The sequence below is a fragment of the Fragaria vesca genome, linkage group LG1, assembly GCF_000184155.1.
Source record: "Fragaria vesca subsp. vesca linkage group LG1, FraVesHawaii_1.0, whole genome shotgun sequence".
NCBI lineage: Eukaryota > Viridiplantae > Streptophyta > Magnoliopsida > Rosales > Rosaceae > Fragaria > Fragaria vesca.
The window spans coordinates 22,148,136-22,159,960 of record NC_020491.1 but is presented as its reverse complement, the minus strand read 5'-3'; the positions used below and the strand labels follow the sequence as shown (position 1 = coordinate 22,159,960).

At 36.9% G+C, this 11,825-nt stretch overlaps 2 protein-coding genes across 2 annotated transcripts; one reads left to right on the top strand and one right to left on the bottom strand.

Moving 5' to 3' along the window:
- Nucleotides 1-89: 89 nt before the first annotated feature.
- Nucleotides 90-8,464, top strand: LOC101312576 (RCC1 and BTB domain-containing protein 2-like). The gene is made up of 14 exons (XM_004288585.1): nt 90-547; nt 630-708; nt 1,061-1,132; nt 1,280-1,381; nt 1,494-1,584; nt 3,557-3,599; nt 3,702-3,747; nt 3,844-3,890; nt 4,541-4,643; nt 5,183-5,237; nt 5,372-5,438; nt 5,658-5,694; nt 6,760-6,839; nt 7,937-8,464. The coding sequence occupies exons 1-14, from the start codon at nt 233-235 to the stop codon at nt 8,054-8,056; spliced, it is 1,257 nt and encodes a 418-aa protein (XP_004288633.1). The 5' UTR covers nt 90-232; the 3' UTR covers nt 8,057-8,464.
- A 1,334-nt stretch (nt 8,465-9,798) lies between these two features.
- On the bottom strand, nt 9,799-11,376 carry LOC101311628. Its single transcript, XM_004289547.1, has 4 exons — nt 11,186-11,376; nt 10,522-10,771; nt 10,373-10,417; nt 9,799-10,260 (listed from the first exon to the last, which is right to left on the bottom strand). The coding sequence occupies exons 1-4, from the start codon at nt 11,374-11,376 to the stop codon at nt 9,799-9,801; spliced, it is 948 nt and encodes a 315-aa protein (XP_004289595.1).
- Nucleotides 11,377-11,825: the final 449 nt, after the last annotated feature.

The window sequence follows — 11,825 nt, the reverse complement described above, 5'->3', positions numbered from 1 at the left end:
AAAGAAAAAAAAAAAAAAAAAAAAAAACAAGAAAACTTCAGCTCCTACGTTGCAGCAGAGAACTAGAACTAGGTAGTTCTCCTTCCCATAATTATAGATGGTTCTCCTTAGCATTTCCTAGAGAGACCCATAATTACTACAGTCCTCCCCCTTCTCTTTTTTGGCCAAAGGAATTGAATTCAGGCTCTTCCTAGTGAGACGTGGCACCATCCGGTCCTCAATTCTCGAAACCATGTGGACGACGGCGATTTTCAATTCGAAATCGGCGTTGTTACAGTTGGCGACACGGCGGCTGAGCACCGGGCCAGGGAAGAGAGTCGCCGCAGTTTGGGGGAACGGAGACTACGGGAGGCTCGGATTAGGGAGCTTGGACTCTCAGTGGAGCCCTACCCCTCTTCTCTGCTCTGCGTTTCGGGACCAAAGCCTCCAAGCCATTGCTTGCGGCGGAGCTCACACTCTGTTCTTGACAGACGGCGGCCGGGTTTTCGCCACCGGGCTTAATGATTTCGGACAGCTTGGGGTCTCCAGTGATGTGCCTTATTCCACTGTATGTATGCTCATCAATTCTTCATTTTTTTAGCTTACATTTTGTGTATCTGGTGTTGATTTCTGTTGGTTATATATTGTAGGAACCGGCGGAGGTATCGGGAATCGACAAGCAAGTTGTGCAAATTTCGACTGGATATTATCACTCTTGTGCTGTTACAGGTATTAATCATTTGAAAAACAGTTGCTTTGTAACTTCCGTATGTACTGTTGAGGCTAGGAAAGGTTGTTGCAGCTTTGTATTTGTTAGAAATGATGCCACTGTTCCTCTGATGTTATCAATGTCTTATTGTATGCTGAGTTCATGTTTGTACATTGTTGAGTGACTAACTGTTAGAAGAAAAAGAAGTTTGGTAATTATGCTTGTGCATAGTGAAAGTCATGGTTGACATAGACATGCATTTCTTAAGTATTGAACTGTTTAAAATGTACGACGAGCTTTTATATAGAGGAATTTTCTTGATGTGTGACTTTAGCTGAGCTTTAATATAAAGAAATGTTTTTTACACATCAGTTTTTCCTGCAGAAGATGGAGAGTTATACATGTGGGGGAAGAACTCAAATGGGCAGCTTGGCCTCGGAAAGAGTAAGAACTCTGATTTGTATTGATTCTGTTTCTGGTTATCAACTCTGTATTCTAGTTAAACACTTCTTTCTGAATAATAGTTTCTTAGCCATTGAATGGCCTATTGGAACTTGGTTCCTGTAAATGTTATATTCTCCTCGTACGCAGGGGGAGCAAAAGCAGTTTCTATTCCAACAAAAGTTGAATGCTTAGCTGGAATGACCATTAGGATGGCAGCTTTGGGATCAGAGCACTCGGTGGCTGTCACTGGTATATGGACATTTCAGAATTTCAGTAGTTTATCTTAGTTGTGGTGTCTACACGTGGTTGATTTTTTTGTCACTTAGTATATTTTTAAGCCTAATTTATACTTTCTCACCAGATGGAGGTGAGTGTTTAAGTTGGGGAGAAGGGTCTGGAAGACTTGGTCATGCCCCTGAATCAGGCATTTTAGGAATTTTCAGAAGTACCAGGTGGGTTTTCATTTCCTTTTATTACATTACTTCAATGTATGAATATACACCACTATCTATCGTCCTTTTACTGTGTTTGTGATGAAATTCCCTCTACCTGCAATATAAGACCGATTGATGCTGTCAATAAAAGATTAATTTAATAGAATTTTGGTAGAAATTCACTTGAAAGCACTCTGAGATCTCGAGTATCAATTTTTGGACTCATATACTCATATTTTCTAATTCTACCCATTGGAGAGTTGGTCTAGGGTCCACAACTTACAAATTTCCTAATCAACCTCAATTTGGCACAAATATTGGATGCAAGACTTTTGTGAAACATAGATTCTCTTCAATAGATTGAGCCGTGCAAACAGCCATGCTGTTGGGTTGGGAGTGACTGGTCTTGAGGAATTGATATATTGTGTGTGTGTGTATATTATGTGTACGTAAAAATATATAAACACAAACACACGTGCACAAACATGGGCAGTGGCGGAGGTGTTCTAATAAGGATCTAAGTTGAGGACTTATCTGGGGTACCACATTGTTGAGGCCTACTTGTGAATTGGCCAATGATTGAAACATCCAATATGAGATCTATCTTCAAGGATCATGGTCGTATAAAAGAAGAAAAAATAAAGTCTAAATTATATATTGTTTAGGCATTTGATTGTTCATATGTTTATCAGAAGAACATTATGTTTGTCTTCTATTTGATCATAGTTGGATGACTTTGTTTATTTATTTGCTTATTTGCAGGGATGATCCTTGAATCAGATCTTAGAAATTGGATGGTTCATATTATGGGACCAAATAGGGAGTGGCCCCATAAGTGATTCTCAAGTTGAGTCCTTAACTTAGATCCTCATTAGATCTCATCCATGCATATTTATAGACCATACCATACGGGTGATGGTACTTGGTGGATCTCAGTTTTTGTAACCGCCACAACCAACATGGAAACTCACTGTTCTGTTTTGTGGTTTATGTTAATAACTAATGGCTACACAAAACAACAAATCTGGTGCAATAATATCGGTTTTCATTTGCTATGAAAACTTGCTCATTAATCTGTAATGCCTGTTTGCCCTAATATATTATTATTAGCTTCTGTAGAATGAAACATGCCTGTCGTTCTCTTTCCTTGCATCCCCTCTCTATCATGCTTTGGCCAACGTGATGCCTCAGACACCATGGTCTCTAGCCATGCCAGTGACAGCTATGGTTAAAAAAGCTATAGGGAAGGGAAATAAGATTAAAATTTGAAAAAAAAAAAGAAGGTGGTATGATGTGATAAGTAGCTTACTTTGCACAAATAGAATCTTTTTTGTGTTAGAATCTTAGTATATAATTGTAATAGGGATTGAAGCAGCACACTAAATGACTGATAATATGCATGTCAGAAGAATTATATGATTACAAGTAGGCATAAACTGTTGATGCAGTATTATTATGTTAATATGAGAAGATTAGATGCTTGCAATGCATGTGGAATGTTGGAGGGAAGTTATATTAGGGAGAGAAACTATTGTCGTATTTATCTGTAACATGCATTTTCTCAAGTAGCATCTTAGGCTAGGTTGGTGGTTAACGTGTGTGAGAGTCAAGTTTTCGTCTGTTTTTCAGGACAAATCTCTACTGGGAATTAGATTGTGTGGGACACCCCCTACAAAATTTTCATTTGTAGCCTGTTTCAATATGTCATTAGTGTGTTTTTTTTGGAGCTAGCAAATTGCTTTTGCAGTAGCCTTCTTGTTTTTTGGTGTTGTATTTCTTTGTTGTGGATCTGTTGTCCACCTTTATCATATCAATCATTTTGACCAATGAAAAATTGTTTCTTTTTGAAGAAAAGAAAAAGAACAGTGAAAGCATAAATTTGAATGTATGCATTGTCCTATCTTGGTAATAGCTCCTGCATGGCCGTCTCGCTTATAAAAAGTAACAATTTATCTTTTCTGTATTAAAAGCTTTTTGTTTTTGGATGCAGTGAATATACACCAAGGCTTATCAAGAAACTTGAGGGGACCAAAGTATGAACACTTGCTGAACTTCTAGGTTTCTGATTCATTTCCTGAATAATTTTTTAGTATAATTTCCCTAATATAATTTTGTTTCATCTGGATGGTGCACAGGTTATAAAAGTTGCTGCTGGATTGCTGCATTCAGCATGTGTTGATGGTATTCTTCTCGCCTTTGTTATGATCATGTTCTCTGGATTCTTCACTGCTGAACCTAAAAGATCTTGTTCATATCATTTTCTTTTCCATTTTGCAGAAAATGGATCTGTATTCGTATTTGGTGAAAAAGCACTGGACAAAATGGTAAGTTGCAGATAGGATCTGGTTTTAGTGGGTCAACTGTAGCTTAAATTGAAGACTTGTAAACAAAAATGGAGAAAGAAAATAAGCTGTACTTGTACAGATTTCAATACCCAAAATCATTGACTTGGAAAAGATGGCATAATATAAAGGGGAGTGCTAGGGTAGGAAGGAAAGGGGGGAAAGGGAGCCTTATTTGTGGTTTACTTTCGATAATGGAACATTATTTCCAGTTTTAGAATTTCTTTTTATATGTAGAGAAGATGTTAGTTGGCATTTAAATTTTGGTCTCCAAATACCATAGTTATTAGAAAAGAGTACCTCAGTAACTGATTCACGATACTTTTCCTAATGATGAAAGGAACCCCGCATGCTACTGTATGTAAGTAATCAAATTCTGTTTTATTTCATAACAACCTTTTAATTTACAAATGGCAGCTTATAGAAGTAAATTCATTTATTTTCTGATGATGCCCATTAAGCTCTTATGTCTTTCAAAAGCTTATTAGGGGGGTAGTTTTCCCACTCAGCTTAGGGGGTAGTTTCTCCACCCAGTGGCTCTGCTTCTTATTAGAGATTAAGATGTTGCCGTCCCAAGTAGTTCTCATCGTTTCTATACCAATGTAATGATTTTTTTTTTACTGGAAAAATAGGGGAATGCCAAGGAAAAGAATGGAAATGCACCGTCTGTGATTGGCAAACTGCCATTTTCGGAAGAAGTCTCATGCGGTGGCTATCACACATGTGCCATAACAAGTAATTTATCATTATATTATCTTTCGAGTGAAGTCAATCATCATCATGATAGCATGAACTAAAAGTGACATTAATACAAGTGATCAGATTGATTCTGATTGTTGGAAATCAACTGTTTTTCTGTTAATCAATTCAAAAAAAAAATTTTCCCTCAAAATTTTCTGTAAATCTTGCTCTTGCTCACATGCTCAAAGGAGTGATGGAAGATATATGAGAGAGCATAATCTAAAGAACCCTTACAAACTGATCATTCATTGCTTTAAGATGAAGGGTTACTCTATGAGGGTGTGCTCCATTATTGTAACAAGTTTATGTCATGAAGTGTAGCCATGCTAGAGTCTTTCGTTTCTGTTTCTTCTTTTTAGCATAGTTTAGTTTACTTCAGTTAGGAAGAGGGATCACAAGATTGCTATGCTTGACTAGTATTGTTGGGTTTTCTATCCATATCATTGGTTCCTTTATTGACTCCAATAATCAATTTGCACTTGAACCTGTAAGTGTTGTATCCTGTTTCACCCTTTTATTTTTGTTCTGGTTAGGTGGTGGAGAACTCTACAGTTGGGGTTCAAATGAAAATGGTTGCCTTGGTATTGGGTACGTCCACATGACAACTATTTATATAGTTACTACTTTAACGATCAAACTTAGACTCTTAGTTTGCTGGTTATGGTTTTGAATGCTTAATGTTCGGGTGATTTATTGGTTTAATACTGTACTCTGTTCTACAGTACCACAGATGTATTTCATCTGCCTGAAAGAGTTCAAGGTCCATTCTTGAAATCTGCTGTTGTCAAGGTTTGTACTAAACTTGATTCAGACTGTTGGCCTTTTGGCTTCTTGCAAAGATATTCTTTTCCTCATATAGGGCACGTTTTAGTTCCTGATGCTCTTATTTTTTTGAGTTTGGAGCTTGAGACATGGTCCGTATGAATGAAGATAAGTTTATGACAGTACACAAACGCATACATGCTATATCAATTTTATCTGATAGCCTCAACAAATGTGCATATACAGGTATCTTGTGGTTGGAAGCATACAGCAGCAATTTCTGGTAAGCACCATTTCTATAGTTGATATCAAATTTCATGATGTAGAAGCATGTGACATTTAATATTTGACATTTTCTTAATAAAAAAGTTTTGTTGATAATCAACAAGTACATACATGGTGGACAGGGTTTCTTCTGAAGTACATGCATCCACTGTACAGGTGGTCAAGGTTTAGTGCAAGCCTATTAGTTCATTAGAAAGAGAATGACACCAAACAGTAAAAGAAACTTCATTACTACAGCTCTCCCTAGAATGCCACGAAAAAACATCCCTACATTTTGAAGTGAAGCTCAAAACTTTACCCTCCCAAACCTCTTCTCCCTGCTCTCCTTTAATTCTAAACAGAATTGTTTAGTTTCCCCTTTAACCAAAAACTCAAAAGTTAATAACCAGCACACATAGATGACCAGAAGTCGAGAACCTTATCTTTTGCCTTTCCCCAAAAAGCTTCTTCTCTAAGAAAAAAAGCAATTAACTATAGGTTAACCCGATTTACATTTCTTTCCTTTTAGATGTTCTGCCGCTAACTGAAAAAGGCTGGAAAATAAATGAGACCACTCTCATACGTGACACATGAACTCCATTGGGATGAACATCACATAGGTGGTTATAGTCTTTGGAATCTATAGAGAAGGGTCATCTTGTCATAGACCCCTTGAAGACCAAATTTTTCTCTTGTCTACTTGCCATGACAGAAATGTCTAAAGGGCGCCATGACAGAAATGTTTAAAGGGCTTAAGCTGCTGAAATTCAGATCCTCCATTTTAGCGTATTGTCACAGCTTGTCCATTTTAGTCCAAAATCTTATATTTCCCAAACAATCCAAGCAAAACCTTTGATTCATAGAAGCCATTCATGCAACAATCTACTGAAGTTGGCTCCATTATTATTCTTGGTTTTTCGGATAGCTTAATTATTTCATTATAATGTGGTGTCCGCTTCTTGGTACTCCCGAATTTTATTAAAAATGTATTTGATGTTTATATTGTGATGCACTGTTGTCACAATTTGATGCAGTAGTATTTCTCTTCCTGGAGTAAATAGTGTTAACTTGTGTTTGATAACAGGACGCAATATCTTCACATGGGGTTGGGGAGGTTCGCACGGAACATTTTCTGAAGAAGGGCATTCTTCTGGAGGACAACTGGTTTGTTTTCAGCTCTTCTATATACTTATCACTTATCGGCTGTGTTATAATCATGGTTCTTATGTACATACCAAATTTTGGCCGAACAGTAGGAAGAAATGTTATGAATGTTAATTATTGTGGTGTGTTGACAAATAGTGAGAACCTCGGATGTCTTGGTGAATATAGAACAACGGCAAGTAAACACAGCCTACTCTTTTAGTGAAAATCGACCTCTTGAGAACAGCTTTATGAGCACCTGTTTATTCACTTTTACAAATAGTTTTGGTCCCTTTTGATTTAGTGCTTATTTTACATTAGGATTTGCATGATTTGGATTGGAAAAGATGAAAAGCAAATGAAATAAATGCCTCTTGAGTCCCTTTAGTACATGCTTTACATAAACATCTTGTCTGCTGACATTCAGTAACCCAGTAAACATTGCAAGAAAAATTGTACGTAACACCAATCAATTTATCATATAAAGTTTTACCAAGAGGCACGTATGTAGCCAAAATTTTACAGTTTGTTTTGTAAGATATTGAGCTTTCTCTCCTTTTTGGTTGTTTCTCAATGAATGAGAGCTATTTATGCTTCTTGAGGTCAATATTTCATACTTACATCTCAGTGGAGTTTCACTGATTGTGTTTTTAAGAAAATATTAAGGAACTATACCGTTATTAGTTTACCAAGCCACATGAGTAAAAAGGAAACACTAGCTAATTTTCATGCATACTTGCTATCAACTTCCTTTTTTATGACCAATGGTTTTGTTTGGTCTCTCGTGTGTTTATATATTACATTGGACATAACATAGTAGAATATATTTCCTACCCACATATTGGTTGGGTGGTCAGAGGTGAGGTGTGTGAGAGTTGCCAGAATGCAACTCCTAGTCAATCTCTCTATATAGCGATTTATTCTTTTTCGAAAGGTATGTTTATTGTCTTCTTTGCTCGGTGCAATGAATGTGTCTAGAGTTACATCTTACTTGGGCATTTGATTGCTCTTGGATTCAGATGTTTCTTAGGTTAGTTTTGACCCAGTAAGCTCATCAGATATTTCTTTGAGATCATAGAGTTTAAATTAATACTGTTATCGGTTATTCTCATAAACAGGGTCACGGAACTGATGTTGACTACGTAAAACCTACAAGGGTTAAGTTCGGGGAGAATTTGAAAGCTTTACATATATCATGTGGGTTCAATCACACTGGTGCCATACTTGAATACGCCTAAGCTTCAGGTGTTGCAGTATCAGCAGAAGGACATGCGGTCATGGTTTGGACATCTCTTTCATCGTACTCATTTATTCATTTCATTCATATATGTACAATCATGGAATGTGCTGTCAGTCACCAGAACAACTACACTTGGTTACACCAAAGATATATATGGACTTGTCGTATCCAAAAAAGAACGAAAGAAAAGAAAATGAACTCGTACCTGTGTATATGCTATCAAAGGTCCAAGCATACAAATAATATGATTCCATTGTTATAGTGATGGAAATGTAATCACCAGATATCGCAGACCTACACAAGAAAATCACAACTATATATTCCAAATGTATTCCAAATTTCCATTGAAAGTTCTGTTATATGCATACTGGTATTTGCCTTGAGAGTCTGTAGTGTTCACATTGACAATTCCATAAAGAGCAAAATCATTGAGGGTGCTGTAGGACTTTAGATTGGATATTGGTAGTTGGAAAGGCACATATATTGACAATGAAAAGGGCAACTCAGGGCACTGTAAAGAGTTAGAATTAGAGAAGTTTTACGGTACACTAACACTGATACATAGAGTAGAACTTAATAATTCACTATAAAAAATAAAGAATTAAATTCAGTTTACCCTTATGACGTTTGGGAGTAACTTCATGTTAATCCCTATATTTTCAATTTCTTCAGTTTACCCCTTAAACTTTTAAATTTTTCTCAACCGTGACTAATGTCCTATCTTCTGTCCAAATCAAACGTTAACTGCTGATAAGTTTAACATTAACTGTTGGGCCTGTATCTAGAATTAACGATAAATTCAAACGGAATATGAGAATTTGAGCACGGCAGACAGAAATTGAAGAGTTGAGGGGGTAAACTGATGAAATTAAAAATGTAGGGACTAACATGAAGTCACCCCTAAACTATAAGGGGGTAAACTGAATTTAATTCAAAAATAAAAAGAGAAATCACATGCGAAAGTAGGTTGAAATCAATAAGAAACGAAATTAGTTTGCTTGTTTATGGAATCCGAGTATGTTTTAAACAAAATACAGAGGTACTTCCCACACTTGACCAAAATACCAAAATACAGAGGCATACCTATTCCTTCAAATTTGAGTCCTAAATCCTCCTCTAGCTTCAGGGCAGCCACCTCAAACGCACCACAACAAGTGTTTGCATTAGTGTGAAATATCAATATTGAACCCGTGCTCTAGTTGATTTATAACATCAAAAATTAGAAAGGAAGGCAATTATGTTGAGCTTGTAAACTGGAGCTTGAAAAATGTACAGGTTCCTTTTTTTTTTTTTTCTTCTGAAGGTTACTTATTTTGGAGCATTAGTGAATAAATAGCTCGTAGCTTTTCCTAGTCTTTTGTGAATCTGAGGACTTCATATTTCCAGAAAACGATATGAATAGATGAATTAAACACATGGAGCCTAGTTAATCTTTCATACAAAATAATTAACTAAAAAAAATCTGCAATCAGATGCAACTCACCAAACCTCTCATTTTCAAATCTTCTCTCTCTCATGAAAACGATTTTTTACTTAAATATTAGGGCAACAAACCAGAGTCAGCTAGGTTATAACTACAATAGATGATTGTTCAGTGGTCTATTACAGAAAATTGTAGCAACAACTAACAAGAACAACAATGCCTGTAGAGTCTTGTAGATATATCAAGCTAAAGAAAGCAGTACTATGTTAGTCTCCAATTTCCACATGCACACTATGTTAGAAGGCTATTGTCAATCATCAATCATGAGATAGCGGCTCGATTTGATCAAACATGTCAGCTGGAAAGTCATCGAAGAGGCAGTCCGGGGTTATTGGGTCGTCAATCTTGTCCCCTTCAACATTTCCTACCGGCTCAAGAAATGGTGGCCCGATGTCGAGTTGTTTGCTAAGTTCAGCATCCAGAGTTGTCAACATGTCGAAGTCAAGTTTCAGGAGTTCTTGGGTGTCTGATGAGAATTCGAGGTCTGTTTGTGGTTGTGGGTTCTCTAGGAAAGGGATTAGAGGTTGGGACTCAATCCATAGATTCTTCTCAGCAGGTAGAGCAAGCTCCTGCTGAACAGGGTCTGCTTCAAAACCAAGCAACTTGGAGTCAACAAGTTCAGGGACTGGCACCATTTCAGAGTTGCCAATGCAACGTGATGAGCATGATGCTGCCTGTAATGATGACTCTCCCTCTGATGAACAACTGAATTTTGGAATCTAAAGAGGAAAGGAAAGAGGTCATGATGATACTAGAACATAACAAAAAGTTGCAGTTAACATGACTGCATTCGTTTCCTGATAAATTTTCTTAGGTTAAAAACAGACAGACCTCTTTGAAAAAGAAGGGCTTTGGATTCTCTCTATACTCCGACTCCTACATGTCAAGAAAATAACATCAAATGAAAATCTGATTCAAACCAAGCATGCATGAAGTAGAAATTAAGTAGTAGTAGTAGTAGTATAAGTTTGATTTATTACCTCCAAGGTGGGAACCTTATCGTGGTAAACAGGAATTTCCCTTCTATTTTTGTGTGATTTGGAGGGTGTTATTGCTGCTGTTGATGTCTGTAGAATCCTAGCCAGTCTCTTCTGCCTGCTACTCCAAAAGTTCTTGACATCATTGTCAGTTCTTCCAGCCAAATGGGTTGCTATTTTTGCCCATTTGTTTCCAAATTGTGCTTGCAACTCTATCACCACCCTCTCCTCCTCTAGTGAAAATTTGCACCCACTAATTGAAAATAAAGAAACAAACAGAGATCAATTCCAACTACAATTATCAACAAAACCCAAAAACCTAATTCTACTCTCTATGAAAAATCTTTCAGAACAAATGCATGAAAACAAACAAAGGAACAACCGAAAGGAGAGTAACAAATAAGAGAAAATGAGGTTGTTCTTCAATTATAAAGCATAAGCTTGTTGAAGAAAGAATCAGATGGAATACCAATTGAAGATTTGCCCTAAGTAATTAGCACTCATATAGTCATATAGTAGAACATATATGGTATTGCTTCTTCACGTAGCACTCATAAGCTTGATTGTTAACCCGAATGCACAAATAGCAACATACATATCATCGATCACTAAAGAAATATAAATGAGACAAATTGTGGAAAACTAGGAGCGAAATGGGGTGTGTTACTTCTTCAAGTTGGGTCGAAGCTTATTAACCCAACGGAGACGGCAAGACTTTCCGGTACGTTGCAATAGGCCTTTGGATCGAATGGAGCTCCAGTCTTTCGGACCACATTTCTTAACATGGTTCAGAAGCACTTGATCCTCCTCTGCTTTCCATGGTCCTTTTCTTATACCTTCCTCTCTTTTGCCTTCCATATATCTTTCAAGTTTTCTCAGTCAGTCTTGTCTCTTGGACGTACTCCGGTTTCTTTCTGTTTTCAGTGTCTGTCTGAGTTTGTAGAGTGTTTTAAGTTTGTTTGTCAGTGACGGTTAAGGCGGTTACTTGCACCCACGATATAGCGCATGCACTAAATCAAATAGATAGCTAGGGTTATTCATGTAAAATACCAATGAAGAAAAGAGAAAAACGAAAAACCAGCATGGCACGATCTCAACTGATTTACTCTCCCAATTTGCAATTCATATCATCAAACAAAACCACAGAAAGAGGAGCAGAGCAGAGAAAAACCAAACCTAATTCACTTCGTCGACGTTCTTCTTTCCAATGAATTGATGAGTTTTTATTTCTCTTTTAAGGAATGTCGGTGTCTGCTAATCTTTGCTCCAGTTAAGTTAAGGTCATCGATCTCTTTTTTTGTTTCATT

Bases quoted from the DNA above. Each gene is read 5' to 3' on its own strand.
- LOC101311628 (XM_004289547.1), bottom strand. From the start codon at position 11,376: ATGGAAGGCAAAAGAGAGGAAGGTATAAGAAAAGGACCATGGAAAGCA. The intron at 10,772-11,185 runs GTAACACACCCC...ATTTTCAATTAG, and splicing joins CTTCGACCCAACTTGAAGAA to TGGGTGCAAATTTTCACTAG. The intron at 10,261-10,372 runs GTCTGTCTGTTT...TTTCCTCTTTAG, and splicing joins AGCCCTTCTTTTTCAAAGAG to ATTCCAAAATTCAGTTGTTC.
- LOC101312576 (XM_004288585.1), top strand. From the start codon at position 233: ATGTGGACGACGGCGATTTTCAATTCGAAATCGGCGTTGTTACAGTTG. The intron at 548-629 runs GTATGTATGCTC...TATATATTGTAG, and splicing joins GTGATGTGCCTTATTCCACT to GAACCGGCGGAGGTATCGGG. The intron at 3,748-3,843 runs GTATTCTTCTCG...TCCATTTTGCAG, and splicing joins GCATTCAGCATGTGTTGATG to AAAATGGATCTGTATTCGTA.